Source organism: Falco biarmicus, chromosome 4 (assembly GCF_023638135.1).
Source record: "Falco biarmicus isolate bFalBia1 chromosome 4, bFalBia1.pri, whole genome shotgun sequence".
Lineage (NCBI taxonomy): Eukaryota > Metazoa > Chordata > Aves > Falconiformes > Falconidae > Falco > Falco biarmicus.
This window is the reverse complement of record NC_079291.1, coordinates 65,783,709-65,801,706: the sequence shown is the minus strand read 5'-3', so window position 1 is coordinate 65,801,706 and position 17,998 is coordinate 65,783,709. Positions and strand designations below refer to the sequence as shown.

The 17,998-nt window shown below is 58.4% G+C and overlaps 1 protein-coding gene across 1 annotated transcript; it reads right to left on the bottom strand.

Annotated features, from left to right (window-relative positions):
• Positions 1-49: 49 nt before the first annotated feature.
• MEX3D (mex-3 RNA binding family member D) lies at positions 50-10,436 on the bottom strand. The gene is made up of 2 exons (XM_056337896.1): positions 9,788-10,436; positions 50-1,482 (listed from the first exon to the last, which is right to left on the bottom strand). The coding sequence occupies exons 1-2, from the start codon at positions 10,302-10,304 to the stop codon at positions 215-217; spliced, it is 1,785 nt and encodes a 594-aa protein (XP_056193871.1). The 5' UTR covers positions 10,305-10,436; the 3' UTR covers positions 50-214.
• Positions 10,437-17,998: the final 7,562 nt, after the last annotated feature.

Sequence of the window (17,998 nt, the reverse complement as noted above, 5' to 3'; positions counted from 1 at the left end):
TCCCGACCCCCTGGCTTTCGGCCACCCCCCCCCGCCCCACCGTCCTGCCCTCTCCGCCTCTCCAGCCAGCAAGCAGCAGCCTCTCCTGCCCCCCCCCACCCCGTGCGCCCATCGGATCCGTTATTAAATAAAAAGGTTGATTTCAACAGTTTTCAAGTCCTTAAAAAGCTGTGTTGGGGGGGAGGGGAGGGATGCTCGGGCGAGCCGGAGACGGCTAGGAGAAGATGTGGATGGCTTGGGTGGCGGGAGTGTGGCACGCGGGGCACTCGGGCTCAGCTTTGCCGCAGATGCGCATGGCGCACTCCATGCAGAAGAGGTTGTGGCCACAGGGCACCAAGGCGGCGATCACCTCGCTCTCGAAACACACCATGCACTCGCGGGAGCTCTTGCGGTGCCCGTCAGAGCTGCTGGAGTCGGTGGGCGAGCCCGAGGCAGCGGAGATGCTGCCGGGCAGGGAGGAGGAGGAGGAGGAGTAGCCGGTGCTGTTGGAGAAGGAGGAGAGCGAGCCCTGGGTGGGCAGCCAGGACAAGGTGCTGACGGGGTCGCTCTGGATGCGGCGGGCTAAGGGGTGGTCCAGGGCCACGCCGCCGCTCTCGGGGAGGGTGGGCGAGTGGCGCGGTGTGGCCGCGCTGCTGTTGCGTCTCTGCGAGCCGTTGATGGAGGAGCAGCTGCTGAAGGCTTGCAAGGGGTTAGCCGAGCGCTCGAAGGGCGACCAGATGGTGGTGGGCGTCGTGAGGTCGAGGGCCAGGAAGTCGAAGCCGAAGTCGCACTCCTCCGAGCCCAGCGGGGCCGGGGGCTCGCTGAAGGTGAAGCCACTGCTGGTGCTGTAGGGGCTGGTGGGGCTGGCGTCCGCCACCCGCCCGCTGTAGTAGGACTCGGTGGAGGCGCTGCCCAGGGAGCTGAGGCTGTCGTTGCGGAGGGCGGCCGAGGGGCGGTGGGCAGGGTGGGGGGCCTTGGCCCACAGGCTGGCCGTGCTGCCCTGCAGGTCGAGGCAGACGTCGGTGCCGTTGGAGTGGAAGTCGTTGTCGGCGTTGACATCGATGAAGGAGCCTGTCCTCATGGTGATGTGCGCCTCGATCTCCTCCCTCGCCCGGTCCACGTTCTCGGGCATGCCCGTCACCTCGAAGACAGGCTCCTTGTCCCGACTGGGCGTCACGATGTAGGTGTGCGTCTGCTGCTGGATCCGCTTGATGGTGGCTCCCTTGGGCCCCACCACCAGCCCCACCACCCGGTACGGGACCCTCACCTGGATGGTGGTCTGTCCCGGCAGGTTGGGGGGGCCCTGCATCGCTCCTGTCAGACCATTCACTTTGTTGCGCGTCGCCCGGATCATGGAGAAGTGCTCGGCGGCCGAGAGGATCTCCCTTTTCGCCATCTCCACGTCCTCCTTCCTCCCAGTCACGATGAAAACGGGCTCCTCGCCCCTGACTGGCGTCTTGATGTATGTGTTGGTCTTGGCACGTAGAGCTTTGATTTTGCAGCCTGCAGAGCAAGGAGAAGGGGAAAATAAAATGACACGTCAAAGCGGAGACTGCGCAGGGACCCCCTGCCCGGGACGGTGAGATGCAGGACCAGCGGGTCCCTTGGGTTCTGCACCTGCAGCACCGACACCCCTGGAGCAAGGGGGTCCCCCCCGCTTCAAAGGCAGCCAGGGGCTTGCAGTGTGGTGCTGGGGGGCTGCACCATGCCAGGCTCCAGCGTGACCCTCTGCCACTGCCTGCCCTGTGCCGCAGCGGGGACTGAGGACCTGCGGGATGCAGGGTGCAGCCTGGCTCCGGGGGGCTGCGACCACACGTGGGCAGAGGGGCCGGGGCCAGCAGCCACAGGGGCACCTCCTGGGCTGTTGTGGGGAGGGGGAGTCGGGTTTACATGAAAGGTGTTCAAGGAGGTGCAGGATGGCAGGGAAGTGGGATCCTGCAGGTGTGCCGGCACCTCTCACCACCAGCTAAACCCGAGGAACAGCCCCAGCTGCACCCCGACGGCAGCAGCAACGGAGCCGGGGCACCCCGCAGCCGGGCGGCACAGCCCCCCCGCCGCCCCCTCCCTGCCCCCAGGGAGGGAAGCCCAGGGCAGCGAGGCTGGGGCAGGGGTGCTCACGGGACACCGGCTCTCCCCGTACTGGAAAGACCTGCTTCCTCCGCCCCAGGAACATGATTCAGCAGGCAGAGCCCAGGCTGGGCTGCAGGAGAGCGGGACTGGGCTGCCAGCTCTGCCTTCACTTCGCAGAACCCTGGGCAAGCCCCTGCCCCTCTTCTCCCGTGGGCAAGCTGGGCTCCGTGGGCAAGTCCCTGCAGTGCCCAGCTGGCCAAAGGCTCCTGCCCATGCCAGGGTGGCTGCCACTGCCCTCGCCCACCGGTGCAGCCCCGCTCCCCGCAACTCCAGCCTTGCTAATTGCATCCGCTCTGCCCGCTCCAGTGCATGCACTTAATTAAATCCACATGAGCCAGGAGCTCAGCACCACCGGCCGCCCTCCGCTCCCAGCACACGAGGGTGAGTGACCCCCCCTGCCTCCCACCCCCCACCCTGAGCTTTACCCAAAGCAAAGTAGGGAGCCTGGGGGGCTGGAGGCTGCCCCAGCAGAGCCCCAAGAGCCAAGAGCCACACGCCGGCGTGGAGAGCTCGGTCCCGGCAGCCACAAGCCCTGGCCGGCTCCTCTGCAAAGGGCTCAAGGGCTCGCTCTGGGCGCTGCTCCTCCTCTTCCCAGACACTCCTGGAGGAAGGGCAGGGCTGCTCTTCCAGCTGGAGAAGGGAAAGCCCTGGAAGGCTGAAGGGACCCGGCCAAGGGGGTGGCACATGGCACTCAGGGACGTCTGTCCTAGTCAGGCAAAGCAACCCATGCTCGCTACCAGCTGGGAGCACAGGGGGCACGCTCCTCCTGCGGACCCCAGCGCAGGGCATTTACCGGGGTATGAAGCATCATGAAGAACAAGAAATAAAAAACCTGCCAAAATAAGCGAGTTGCGGCTGTCCCAGGGGGCACAGCCCGGCTCTTTGGAAGAGCTAACCCCTCTGAGAGCAGGACACCAGCCTCTCTGGACACTGCCTCCAAAAAACCTGGAGAGCAGCCCTGGGATGCTGCAGCCCTACACCCACCCTGCTGCTGCCTGCAGGGTCCCGGGATGGCGACAGGCGGACGGGAGGGGCAGTCTGGGACGGAGCAGGCAGAGAAGCAGCCAGACAGACCTGGGGGGCTGAGATCTCCCTCCGACGGGGGGAAAACCCTCCGGATTTCTTACAAGCCAGGCTGGCAGCGTTGGAAGGCCACCTCCAAGCACGTGACGTTGGAAAGCCACCTCCAAGCACTTGATGCAATCAAAGCAACGTCCACCCTGCCTTGCCCCAAGGATTTGCTCCCGGCTTGGGGCAGCGGGACAAGCCCATGTCTGACCCTCGGTGCGAGCCTGGCCAGGCAGGGCTGGGGACTGGGGACACACGATGCTGCCCGTTCCCCAGAGCTGGGGAAGCCACCGAGCGGCTGCGGGGACGCACGGAGCAGGAATGTGGGTGGAGAAGGGTTTGTCCAGGCTTCTCCTAATTTAGGACAACAACTGGAAGGTGTATTTGTGGCTGGGGGCAGATGGTGGGGAAAGCAATAGCCCAGTCACTGGGGCACAACCAGCAACCATCGAAAGTGATTTTTTATTTTTTTTTTTAAGTGTGTGCCAGCTTCTAGAGGCTGTCCAGAGCGAGGTGCCTCCAACTCCCATGTTTTCCTCCCCGATTTATTCTGGTACCTGCTATAAGCTCTCCCCCTGCTTGGCAAACTGGGATGAGTGTGGTGGCAGCGGGCAAGGGCAGCCGCCCTGGGAGCCACCACGGGGCTCTGCCGGTGCTGCCCTGCACACCAGCCTCGCACCTGAGGTCCAAAATTTGCCCTTCGCAGCAGGAAGCTGCAATTCCAAGATCCCAAGGTATCGGCAGCCGCCAGGAGCTGCAAACAGGAGTTGCCTGGGAGCGTGTCCCATGGGGGACATGGCACAGCGAGGCTTTTCCTCGCCCCACTCCACCACGCCGGCTGCACTGGTGGGACCGAACTGATGCTACGGCAGCACAAAATGGAGGAAGAGCATATCCTGCTGCTCCTTGCCAGCCCTTCCTAGGGGCAAAGCCAGAAACCTGGGTTAAAAACTAAAGGGGTGCCCGGCTGGGCCAGCTCCACTCTCCTCAGACAAGCAGGGCAGGAAAAACACACACGACCCGCGGCTGCCAGATGCTGCCGGGGCCACCCATGGCACAGCAAATCGCACTGTGGGTCAGAGCTGGTTTTTCTAATCCTGGCGTAAAAGAGGACGGCAGTGGGGGTGCTGGCTCGCCCCCCTGCCTGCCCGCAGAACCACGCAGGGAAACCTCATGGCACAGGAGGCAGCCACCGGGGAAGTTGCTTGCCCGAGGCCACGTGCTGGCATCTGCACCAGGAACCGCGCTCGGAGCCTCCATCACTGCAACACCCCGGCGAGGGCTCCCAGATGGCTGCGTCAGGGATGTGGTGGGGGCCGAGCCAGGACCACCCCATCCCCCAGCCACCCCTCGGCCACGGGGACCCTCGGGAAGCAGCAGGTCCCAAACGCCCGGACCGGGAAGGATGCGCAGCCCCCCCGGGGTAGCATTCAACGAAGCACCTAACCTGCCCCCGGCACAGTGAGCAACAGGTCTGCAACACCAGGACCTGGTGAGGACACCCCGTCACCGCAGTACAACCTGCCCACAACGCTGTCACACCATGCCCAAGCCCCCCGAAAGCCAGACGTACCCAAACCGCACAGCACAGGCGGTTTAACCAGCAACCTGCAACTGGAGGAACGATCCACACCAGTACGAGGTATTTCAGTCATGTCCCCACAAGCCCCAACCTGAGCACATCATCGCGGATGGCTGCATCCCCGTGATATGCTGCTGTGGCACCACCATCCATCCCACCGGAATGGGGCTGGAGTGGGGGCCACCAGGCGTTGCCGGCAAACCCACCACCTCGCCCTGGCACCGCCGGACCCAGCACCTCACCTCAGCCAAGTGGCAGTGGTTGGCATCCCCACGTCCTACGGTTGGCATCCCCAGGTCCTAACCTTGCCGAGGGCCAGCACGCAGCGTTAATGACGAGAGGGGAGGAAGACAAGGTGCCAGACTTTGCTACACGGCTATGAACAAGACAGCTTTAAAATCACTTTTCAGATCCAAACCAAAAACCCAAAAGCAGGGTGAGGGGACGGGGGACGGGGGGCAGCCCCAACAGACCCTTCTCAACGCCACAGCCTGGGTCTCACAGGGCCCGGGGGTGGCTCGGTCCCCACGTTACAGAGCTCAGAGTCCCTGTGGGGCCAAGTTCGTCACAACCCACGGCCGTGCTCAGCTGCGAGCCAACATTCCCATTCTGGGGGTCTCAAGCATGTGCAACCCCACCGAGCCCCAGCCCCTCACATCGTCACCCAGCTCTGCCTGCAGAGACGGCACCAATGGGAGAGTGTGAGCCGGCTGCTCCTCTCAAACCCTCCTGTCTCCACACTCTTCCTCCCACTGCCACCAGCTCCCAGCCACCCTCTGCCCACCCCGTGCAGCTGCCGGCACGTTCTGCTCCGCAAAGCCGCCTTGCAGAGCCACGGTGCCCTGGCTGCACCATCCCACCTGCCCTTGGGCTGGGAAGTCGTCAGTTTTGGACAAGAAACAGAATCCCAGAGGATTCTCCCCGGGATGATGCGGTGATGGAGGCTGTGCCCCCTGAAGGCCCCCTGGGCACCACCAAAGAGGACATTGCCCCCTGCCAGGAGCCCCAGTTGGATCAGGGCTGCGAGCGTCGCAGGAGCCCACGCAGACCCACAGAGCACAGGCTGGGAAGTGCCTCACCATACTCTGCGCTCCGGCCGTTCCCCAGCCCAGGGAGAAGAGACCTGGTGCAGCTCACCCCCTCGCTGGTCCCCGGCACGTCCAGCACCTGCTCCGACGGAAGGTTGCCTCCTCCACCTAATACAGGCAAAGCCAGCTGATCCCCTTGGCCAGGCCACGTCTCCGTGTGCCCAAGGAGCTCTGCAGCTGCAGTGCCCCGCTCGGAGCTACAAAAACCCAAGCAGGAGCCTCTGATAGCATCAACCAGGAGGACCGTGTTTGTCACAGCCTCCGCAGCCCAGGAGCCAGCTGATGCCTCATGCCCAGCCCTCTGGAGCCTGCTACCCGTTGCAGAAAGATGTTGCCTTGCCTCTTCCCCAGCTCTGCAGCATCTCCCAGGCTCCGACCCAGCGTTACAGCCCTCACGCTCCCCTTCGCTGCAGGCGAATGGCACAGGACGCACCAGGACAGGGCCAGGGGCAGAAGATGTTGCACCTCCATTGTATCTCACCTCCCCTCTTGCCGGGTGCTTCTTCCCACCTCTCTGCAAACAGTAATTAATTCATACTTGCAACCACACTGCAGGAGGCAAGCACATCACACCTTCGCTGCTTCTTCTCCAGACACCGGGAAAAGCGAGGCAGGGAGGCTGGGCTCCGCGCCTCGGGCCAGAGAGGAAGAAGATCGTGCCAGAGCCAAGACGCGCAGGCAGATACTTCAGCGATCAGATCAATCTGCGCGACCAACTTCAGGAGTTTCTGGCTCTGCTGCGACTCGGAGAGCTGGGCGGAGGCAGCTGGGCCAGCCTCAAAGGATGCAGCGTGATGGGCAGAGAAGAGCAGAGAGCAGCAGCCCAGGTCTCAGAAATAACAAGAGGATTCACGGCGGCCTCAGCAATCCACTGCAAGTTTGCAGATGCTCGGGCTGGCCCAGAAACTGGGGCCTGTGGTCTCCCTGCGCATCCTCCCAGCGCCGAAACACCCGCCGCGTTTTGCCAGGGAGGAGAGCTGCTGTATTTCATCCTTCCCTGGATCTCCCCTTCAAGCATCCCAGCATCTTGCATAAACAGCAACTTTCCCAAATCCTTCACAAAGCTGCCAACAGTCCCTGCATGTCGCAGATGGGGAAGCAGAGCCCGGGAAAGGAGCTGGGTCCCACGGGAGGCACGTGGCGTGGGAGGGGAGCAGAGCCTGGGGGGCTCTTGGCTGCGCTAGCCACCCGTCACCCCCCTGGCCTCGCTGGGGTGCTGCTGGAAATGCACCTCTGAAGCTGGGACACCGGGGAGCGGTGGCAGCACGGTGCCAACACAGGAGAACCAGGGTGACTCTGACGTCCAGCCCGCCCCACGCTCCCGTCTCCCCTTTCCACAGCGATTCTGTGCCCAGCACCGCTCGCCCTGCCGGTCAGCAAGCTGAGCCCGCACCACTGCCCACAGCACTTTTTGGAGATGGTCCCTCCCACGGCAGGAGTCATGAATGGGCTTGCACGCAAAGGCACAGCCACGTAACCCCGCCAGGCCACGCTGCCTTTTGCTAGCCAGCCGGGCACGGAGAAGAAACGCTGCAGATCCCGGCTGGCAGATGCTGATCCGGACAAGAGGTCGTAGCAACAGCCTCTCCAGCCCAGTCAAGAAAACACAGATCAGCTTTTACACAACAGAGATTGACATGCTGAGGTGCTGCTGCTGATCCCTTTTGGAAAGGGTTAAATTAGCAGGTCTGGAGGAAAGAAATTGAAGAAAAAACAGAACTCTGAGATATCATGTCGGTCCAACAGCCTCTGCCCCACCTCAGCCCGCGCAGGACAGCCACGTGCTGGTCTGACAGGCAAAGCTGGGACCTCCCAGGATGTCCCTCCTCGCCCTGATGGTGGCAAGAGGCCACCAGGCTCTGGGGACAGCAGGACCAGTCCCAAAGCTGTGGGGAGAGACAGCCAGCCTCAACTCAGGACCTTTCCAGGGCACCCAGCACCCCCGTCTTCAGCCCTTCCCACACTCCAAGCTCGGCAGCACCACATGTGCCAGCTCTCCCCGGGCTGGGCAGCGCAGGAAAGAGGGGATGACGGAGGAACACAGTGAGGGAGGCCAGCCCAGCCCTGGCACACCTCACCAGCGGGGCGATGCCAGGCCTGCCAAAGCACCCCCAGACTCAGCCCCACGCTGCTGCGCAGCCAGAGCCCTGCTGCCATGGGACTGCCGAGGGAAACTCGCCCAGAGGGACCTGGGGACCGGAAGGACCCGGGAGCCAGCACGGCTGTGGGAGGAAGAGACAGGTAGATGGGCTCTGCCTGTTCTCGAGCTTGGTGCGAGACCCAGCGAGGCGGGCAGCTGCGGGCGACCACAGCATCGCCCCTGCTCGTGCTGCCCTGCCCTCACACACCCCTGATTCAACGCAGCTACCGGAGAGGAGCTGGAGCACAAAGATGCTCCTGTCCCCTCGGATGCTGCCCAAGCACACCTCCTGCCAGCAGAACCAGGGCTGGGGGGTCCCAAGCACCCCCCTCCATGCCAAACACCCAGCACAATGGGCCGCGAGCTGCAGAAAAGCCGAGAGCAGGAGAGGGGCAGGAACATGCCGTGGGGAGAGTCACTCCAGCCCATTACCAGCCGACCTTCGAGCCCACTGGTGGGGCACGGTGCCCCCCGGCCCCCCTCCTCAAGCTGGTGTACTAATTGCTTTCACAGCTCTCTTCTAGGAGTGCCGTGAGCCCACAGAGCTCAGCAAGCACCCGAACCCCGCACCGGGCAACCAGGACAGGTCCCTGGGTGCACATTTAACGTGTCGGGGTGCCGGAGGCGCAGCACAACCCCCAGCCCCAGCCAGCCAGGGTGCCAAGCAGCAGCTCACTGGACTCACCGAGCCAACGTGGTCCAGACCCCGTGACGGGTTTTCCCTCAAGCTGCCAGCCCCCCCGCGTTGCATGGAGCCCACTGGCGAGGCCACAGCATCCAGGTCCCCATCCAGCGCATCCAGCAGCACCATCCTCCGGAGCAGGACGCGGCGCTGAGCTCCGCTCCTCGGGTGCCATCAGCGGGCTCCGCCGTGCCGCTGGGGTACCCCGGTGGGGCTCAGCACCCGGGTGGGGCTCAGCCCCTGGGGTGGTGGGACTGGTGAGGGGTGTGCGGAAAGTTGGGGAGCCGGACGCGGGGCCGGCTGGGAGGCGGCGCAGGCCAATGGGAAGCGCAGAGCATGATGTCACCGCGCTCATCGCAGCGTGGCTCTGGCTAACAAAGAGAACAATGAGGCTGCCCAGCGCCCCGCTTCCCCCCAGGAAAAACAGACCCTCCAGCCCCCTGCCCCGCAGTCCCCCGGCCGGGGGAGGAGGGGGGGAAGCCGGGGGCAAGGCTGACCCTGCGTGGCCGAACCCCCCCGGAGCCAGGCTCGCCATCGCCACCGGGATGCCTGCGGACCGCTGCCCCCCTTTCTGATTTTTCCCCCCGAAATTCTCCTCCACGGGATCTTTTTTTTTTTATTTTTTTCTTTTTTTTTTAAAAGGTGAAACTTTGGTCCGGGGCGATTGCGGCTCTCCCGGAGACAAAGCCCCGGCGGCACACCCACCCGGGGGAGCGGGGCCGAGGCGTGCCCGGGTCCCTTTGTGACAGCTGAGCGGGGCTCCGCGCCCCCCCCACCCTCATTACCCAGTGGATTAATTATCGTTGATAGCCAAAGCCCGCGACACGGAGCGGCGCTGACACGCCAAGACACGGAGCCGGAGGGAGTGGGGCGGGGGGGGAGGCGGCGCCCGGGTACAATGAACCGGAGCCTCCGCCGCGCTCCGGCGGCTCCCACGGTCACGCGTGGCGCCGGGTACACGCCGTTACCCCGCAGCGCCGGGGCCCGGGCCGGCACCGAGCGGCGCCGCTCGCCCTCCCCCCCGCGTTAACCTGCCGCCCCCGCGCCGCCGGGACAAAGCCCCGAGAGCGGCCCGAAGGCAGCGGGGGGCAGGGGGGTCCCCGCGCGTCGGGGGTTACCTTGCCGGCCCACGATCTCGGCGACGTGCTCGGAGCTGGGCACGGGCACGCACTCGGTCATGTTCACGCTCTTCTTCCTGCTCCCCGGCGCGCCCAGCGGCTCGGCCAGCAGCGCGCCGGCCGGCGCCAGGTGCGGGGCGAAGTTCCCGAAGGCGGCGGGCGGGGAGGCGGGGCCGGGGGCCGGCGGGGAGCCGCCGCCGCCGCCGCCGCGTTCCCGCACCTGCAGGCCGCCCGCCGCCGCCTCCGGTTCCGCCGGCCCCGCGCCGCCCGCCTCCGCCGCCCGCCGCCCGCGCTCGCCCGCCTCCTCCAGCCCCAGCAGCGAGAGCTGGTCCAGGGCGAACCTCAGGGCGGCGGCTTCGTCCTGTGCCGGCGGCGGCGGCGCCTCCCGCTCCCGCCCGGGCTCGGGCTCCGGCGGCGGGTCCTGCCCGGCGGGCGGCGGCGGGCTGAGCAGCGCCAGGCAGCGCGGCGGGCCGCGGGCGGGCTGCCCGCCCTCGGGCTGGTAGATGGAGCCGGGCATGGCGGCGGAGCGGCGGCTGGCCGGGAGGGAGCGGAGCGGGGCGGTGGCGGTGCCCGGTGCCCGCCGCACGCCGCCTCCCTGCGCGCTCCCCCCCCCGACCCGCCGCGCCGCCCCGCCCCCGCCCCGCCGTCACCACGCCCCGACAATGGGCCGCGCCCCGCCGCGCGCATGCGCCCCGCCCCGGCCCCGCCCCGCCGCAGGAAGGGGCGGCCCCGCCCCCGCCCCGCCGGCTCCCGCGTGTCCCACCGCCCCGCTCCCCGGCCCGTTGCCCCCCCCGCCCCGCCCCAAGCCCCGCCCCCCTCCGGACACCGTACCCCCCGTATCCCCCTGCCCCCAGCCCCACTCCCCCGCGTGTCCCGTCCCCACGAACGCACGAAGCCGGGTCGAGCCCCGTCTATCGCGCCACGGCAAAACGCGGGGGGGGGGCGCGGGCAGGGGGCCACGGGCCCCACAGCCAGGTTGCAGGGCACAGCCGCGGCAGCCCCCTCCCTCCCCCCACAGCTCCCACCCCGGTGGCTGCTGTCCCAGACCCCCCACGGCAGGAGGGCGCAGGCCAGAGAAGGGGGCACAGGCTGGAGGAGGGGGCGCTGCCCTGCGCAGCCCCTTTATTAATAGACACCAGGGCCAGAAGGGGAGGCCCCTCGCTGGCACCAGTGCCCCCCGTGCCACACGCACTCAGGGGTGCAGAGCTGCAGCCAGCGGCTCCTGGGGCACCCCAGGGTGCTTCCCTCTTCCCGAGTCGCTCCAGAACTGAAAAATTTTTGTCCTGTCTCCCACCTTTCTCCCTTGGTTCTTTAGCTCCTGCGCCACAGGACTCAGCAGCTGCTGCTTCAGAGCCAGGATGCCCCGAGACCACTGGGATCTCGCCACATTCCCAGGCCACCACTGCCAGGGCTACTGGCCCCACGGCAGCGGCTGGCCCGCTGCACAAGTGGCCTCCAGTCATTTGTTCCACCTGGAGCCTCCACAGCTGGAGCTTGATGGAGCTTGTGGAAACCCCGGTGGCGATGGCACAACCCACGACTTCACTGTCGCAGCATCGAGACCATGATCAGCTCAGGTGCCACCTCAACTGCCCAGGCACTCCACAGGCCCTGTCCTCAGACTTCATCTTCTCCGTTCTCACGGGACTGTCTCCCCCAGTCGCTGCCTTCGGGACTAATTCAGCCATTTTTCTTGGGATTCTCTTTAACTGCAAGAACCATCGGTGTCTGGTCCAGGAACCCCCATGGCAGATGTTTCAGATGCTGGGAAACATCAACTCTCCTGGTCAGTGGCCCAAGTGCATGAACACGTGGCCCATCCTTGTGCCCCCAAGTTTGGCCCTTCAGCCAGTGACACTTCTACGGGGAAGGACTTTCACCTTCTGATACTCGCAGGGGGTGACCTTAAACTTCTGTGGGATCTTTCCAGCGAAAGAACAGCCACCAGGAACTGCCGACTCCTTTCCATTCCTCTTACGTGCCAACTTAACGTCTTCCAGGTGCAAAGAAGTTTCTCAAGAACAAGCAAGCAGCTTCTTCTCCTCCTGTTTTACCTCTGGAGGCCTTGGCACCGAGCTCCCACCAGCTCCTTCTGGCTGCCGCAGGCGACTGTAGCAACTTCTATTTTCCCCCAAAGTGTTCATGGCTCAACTTCATGGAGATCCGTCCGTCTGTACCCATCCAGACTCCCGGGTGTTTACATGGCACGAGCGCAGCTCCGGGAATCCTCCCACTTCAAACTCCTCTTCCCCACGCCACGAGCTGCTGGGAGAGCGGCAGGCTCCGGCGTGCTGCAGGCAGCTCGCACCCACTGCGGGCTGGAGTGTCTCCTCTGGGGACAGATGCAGCAAAATCAGCAGATTTGAGCCACGCAAGCTGGCGGTGAGACATCTCCTGCTCTCACTTCCCGAAATATTTAACCTAGTAAGTTGAAACACCTCACTAAACTTCTAAAAATAGTGGCATTTCCATTACTTGAGACAGAAGAGCACAACTCCTCCCTTCTGAGTTTCTCCCCTTTGCAGAAAATGTAGAAAACTTGCTCATGACCAACACTGTCTCTGCTAATTTCTCTGGGCCACCTGCACCAACACCAAAGGGCTACACCTGCCTCTGAACCTGCCTGCATGGCTCCTTGTGTCCCTGCAGCGAGTCTGACACCCACTGCCATGATCCTCGCCACCGCGGGCCACCGCGTCACTGTCTCTCGACCCCCACCAGAAGCGCTGCACCGTGCAAACTCACCTCGGGACCTGCAGTGCTGTCCCCAAACGCTGCCATTTTTGCCTACTCTGTGTTCAGTCCTCTGGGGAAATTACTACATCAAGTCCAACACCACCCAAAGAAACTGCCAGTTGTTATTTTAAGTGCTTTTGGCAAACCTGGTTTGTAGATCTTATGCCTGTGATCTGCTCCATTTTCAGCAGAACTAGCTCGCATTTTCCTTCTTAGGAGTCTTACTTTCCCTCCTGACACGAAGTTGCCTTTGGGTTTTTTTTAACCTGAGTAATTAGCAGGTCTTTAAGAGACTCCTGTCTTCCATTAACAGAGAAAATGGATGATACAAATCAGAGAAGTTCTTTAGCACGACAGCACAACCAGACAGAAGTTCCAACTTCCCTGAACACAAGAGAAGAGAGAAGGCACTTCTGCTTCCAAGACCATCCCTCCGGCTGGTTTCCCCGTTCCCTAGCAAGGCACAATCCCTGTACATTAACAGGGAATTAAGGAACGCCGGACTAAAAGCAAAGCAGAGGTGTGACACTGGGCTGTTTTCTGTATGGGGAAACAGAGCAATGCAACTACAGCAGAGTAATCGGTACCACCGCCGCTACGCGAGCCTAACTCCCCCAGGTACAATTCTGCAACAGCCACTCTTACTCCAGGTCAGGTGTGCAAAGGCGGGCATTACCACAACCTAGCTAGGATATTTATTCTCCTATAAAACCCATCCTTTTATAGACCATCGTAAACCTTAAACTGACCAACACCCCACCCGCCCCTGTTATCCATTTGCCTAAATCACTGCACATCAGCCAAATGTTACAAATGGGATCCAAAGTTTAGAGGGGAAAAAATACTTTTAAAGAACTATTGTAGTTGCCCCTCTCACTCTTCAGGAGATCAAACTGCTTTCTGCACTGTTCTTCAAGCACATGCAAACATAATGCAAAAAGCACGGGCTTTGAGCACAGCACAGAAGAGGTGGTGCAGCTTGGAGAAGAATTAAAAAAAAGTCCTTATTGTGTGTGGGAAGGCTTAAGGGAATATTTCAGCACATCAGGAGCTGAATCACTGCATGTAGGTGGAGCCAGACAGATTGACAAGATCTCTAACTTGAAAAATGACCTAAGTCTGAGATCAATCATCTCACAAAGTAGCTGACTGAGGGAACAACATATGGAGACAGCTCAAGGTGATGAGGCTCAATGTCAACATGACATGCAGAAACTGTATTAGAGAGATACGCTGCAACTGACCAACTGTTTTATAACTCAAAACATGGCCCCCTGTGATCCTGTCGGCACCAACGGCTGAGCAGCCTTTTTTCCGTTACCACCACCACGTTTCCTTAATGGAGCTCCCCGCCACAGCAGCGCGGAAACCAGCCGCCAGCAAACAGCTCTTCTGCGTGCATTAAATTAGCAAAGAAGCTGACTTTCAGGGAATGACCTCAGAGAAGCTGTGGAGTAGCTACTTGATGGAAAACTAAGAATTAATTGCAGATCAGACAAAAGCATGAAAAATAAAAAGACGGTACACCAAAGCTTTCAAGTTTTACAGCCCTTCGGATCGCTCAACCCCACAAAATGTGGTTGACAGGCTAATCCAGGAACTGGACTCAAGTTACAAATGAAACCAGGTAGTAACTTTTTAGTATTCCTCTCCTTCCAAAAGCTTAGATGTGGGGGTCTATTTATCAGAAGACCTGTAATTTGCATATGCAAATGAAGCCAGATTCCTACAGCTAAGAGTTCCCGCATCTCACTGCTAGAGACAAACCAGTTCAGAGGCTGTTCCTTGCCCTACTATTCCAATTCTGCATGGTTTCCGTGTGTGACTCTGCAAGGTAAGAAAAATCCACTAAATGTTAAGAGATGTATTTAATGAATTAATTATTAATTTACAATTCTCGGTAAACATTATTTCTTACTAGCAGTTCATGTTGTACCAGTTCTCATCAATACTAAATTAGATTGCTAACCAATAACTGTGACAATTTCAAGTGCAATTTGGTGGGTCCTTCTGAAGGCCGAAATCTTTTTTTTAACTCCTCATTCTCATAAATGCTCTGTCACTGTAAACATCATTTAGCAAATGCTGTTCTGTGCTGTACCCTCACATACTCCGGTCAGTCATGGGGTCAAACTGAGGGGTAACGGTTTTCCCTCATTAGCTCAAGGGAACAGAGTTGATCCCTGCTAATCTGAGAACAAATCCAAGTTTTTAGCTCACTCCATCACATACAGGACATTATTTTCTGTGCTGCAGAATCAGTAGTAGGCGCCTTCTCATGGCTTATCTAAAGCGGGGAGTTAAAACGTGCAACACTAGGAACCTTGACGAATGACAAAGGAAAAGTCTGTTACGAAGCAGCTCCAAGCGTACGCAGAAATGTCTGTTCAGGGTGCCAACAGCTAAGAATATGCATTTTATCTGATAGTGAGGAAGTGGTATCATCCAAAGATTTGCACGGGCATCCGGACTCTTAAAGACTATTCTTATGGGCATGATCCCAAATAAACGGGATTGTCTGACTGGAGAGTTAATCCTGACAAACTTACTTTTTCTTCATTAAACAAATATCCTCCTGTTGCCTCCCCCTTGAAACATGTTATCGTACCTCCTTTTTGAGGACCGGGAGAGTCAGTCTAGGTAGAATGGGCTCTCCATGACAAAAAGGACATGACTCAAGAGTGATGAAAGACTAGTTATCCTTTCCGATGTTCTGCTTCATCTACCTCCTGCAGGTAGTAAAGAGCAGAGGTGAGGGGAAACCCCAAACCCAGGCCACCAGGCATAGAATCAAAGGAAGAACCGAATGCACAGGCAGGTTATCAGACCTCAGACCCCAGGAAGAGATCTAAACAGAAGGCAGCAAAAAATCCAGGCGCAGATGACACGGCCACACTTCCTTTAAGTGCGAGACTTTGCATTCGAGGTCCCAGGGCCTCCTGCCATTTGCAGCAGCTGCTCTGACCCTGCAAGTCCTGCTGGGGAGCCTGGAAGGAGCCGCTGGGTTGGGCACGCTGTCGATCATCGGAGAGAGCTATCGAGGGGGTAAGATGCTAAAACACGCTCCCACATACAGCAGTGGGAATGTTACCTCTAAGGCAACTGTCAACGGCAAACAGCAGAGAAGAAAGGCAAGAACATATTTCATAATGATCTTAAAAGAACAATTAGAAGTTGACATGCAGGAGCTAAGACAAAGTTAGACAGGGATGAATACGTATTAGGTCAGGAAATTTAAGGGGAGAGGATTAGAAGTAATATCCAACAACAGAAATAAGGCTGGAAAGAAAGCTTCAGGTGAACAGCTAGCTTGTCTGTTCTGAAGGATAAAGTCTTAAGCCAGGGAGACCGCTACTACAGGGCTACACAACACATAGCACAGAGACAGAACGGCCCTGCCACTCTGTACAAGGTGCAGCAGCATCCCTAGATTTGAAGCCTTTTGAACATATGCTGATGCAGCCTTGAGCTGTGCAAACGGGCGCCTTTTGCAGGACTCATTTGACACAAGGAAACATTTCACTAACAGGATAGCTTGCTGTCACTTCCCTCCCTTCCTCAAATCACCATGGCCAGCTTGTACAAGACTAGTTTTCAACAAGACAGCTGCAAAATACGTTTGTTTTTTTTTTTTTCTTAGAAAATCTCTTCACTCGTACTCGCATTCAACATTTTTGTACTTTACAGAAAAGAGCAGCAGGACAATCTCTTAAAGCTATAAAGAAGCAAAACTACCTCAACCAGGAGCTGATAAACCGGCATTGATGAAAAGCTTTCATTCAGCAGTCTGCCTCGTACGCAGCGGGTGTTTTCAGTTCCCACACTTACCAGTTTACTGGTGAAAACACATTTCTGATTTGGGAAGTTCATTTCAGCTAGCCTCCTTTCACATGGGAGTGTACTCTTACCCATGAATTCTAACTTCAAAAATATTTTGGATGTAATATTATCACTAGAAAACAACTCGCAGCCATGACACCGAAGCCTCCATAGACAGGGTTTAACATGCCTACATTCCCGGAGTCCAGCCATGTCACTCATGACTGTTTTCCTTTCCTGATGTGCTCAGTTTACAAGCAAGAAAACTCCTCCCTTTTCTTGCTCAACAGCCAGTTCAGCAAGTTCAATTTCAGATGTGAATCAAGCTAACTTTTCCTGGGCAGAACCACCTACAAAAGTTTTGCAGGCCAAATCCAGACTGTACCAATATCCATGTAAATTCATTACTTTTTTTTGACTGCACAAAATTTCATCCGACTCAAATTCAGTAAAAATAACGCCGGTAATACAAACAGGGAGACAGTTACATTCCCTTTAACTATGTTAGTTTTGCAAAACAAAGCAGAGAAAAAAAAATAGTTGAGCCATCTTAATGAAACAGCTCCAACACACTTTGCACAAGATAAAATCGGAAGTTTTAAACAACAAGGAGTCGCTTTTTACAAAGTTCCCTTTGAAGAGTAAAACGGCATTTTGAGGGTTTTCATCCTATCTACCAACATCAACGAAACCACCTCCGCATCTCCTCCAACCAGTGCCCTCTAGAATGAGGCAGGCTGCTGTTTCCAGATAAAACAAGAAAAACCTGACTGAGCATGACACAGCATAAGAAATGTAGCTTTTTGAACTTGGGTGGTATGCATCCAAAATTACAGTCTACAGAAAAAGATGCAAAACCTTAGCTGTACTGGACAAGATCCTACCCCTTAGTGAAGCTGCATAAGGACCATTAAAATGTTCTTATCTATTCCCTCCAAAGAGGATTAAACCGTATCAATGTAACTATTGATACTGGTGCTATTGTTTTAGTAGGGAAAAAAAAATCAGAATAGCTTACCAGTGCAAACAGCGTGCAGGACAACCCTAAGGCTATTTCACACTGCAGCTCCTTAGTACTTACATTTATAGTATCTGAGGGCAACAGGAAGGTGCCATTATCATCGATGGAAAGAACTCCCAGTTTCAAAAGCATCCCCTCACTAGCACTCCTCCAACGGAACAACGGACACCAACATGTTAACGAGTTCCCATGTAACGACTGCTGGATATTAACAGAAGGTAGAGTTTTGCCCTAATTCCACTCAAGTACTTTTCTTAAGTATGTTCTCTACTAATCATCTGCTTAACAAGATATACCTCAAGTAACAAGTGCTTTCTTCATCTTGGGGACACAGTCAATGATGGCAGACCACTCTAAGCCCATCAGTCACGTCCACGGCAGCAGGCTGTGGTAAGACAAACTAATCCAGTTATTATGGCAGCAAGGCCAGAAAGAAATCAGGTTCATTTAAAAGGAATATTTTATTTACTTACCTGTCTTGATAAGCAGGTAGTTATTTATGTTTCTTTGGATGCGACAGAGTCCTGGGGCCCTTTTTGGTACACTGAACAATCAACTCCTCCACACGAATGAAAACATTAACAAACTTTTTAAAGGACTGAAGGAAAGAAAGAGAGCTTGACAGGGAAAGTAGA

What these genes read in the sequence shown, in the direction of transcription:
- MEX3D (XM_056337896.1), bottom strand. Translation starts at nt 10,304, where the DNA reads ATGCCCGGCTCCATCTACCAGCCCGAGGGCGGGCAGCCCGCCCGCGGC. An exon ending in CGAGATCGTGGGCCGGCAAG is followed by an intron (nt 1,483 to 9,787) that starts GTAACCCCCGAC and finishes CTTGCTCTGCAG; the next exon opens with GCTGCAAAATCAAAGCTCTA.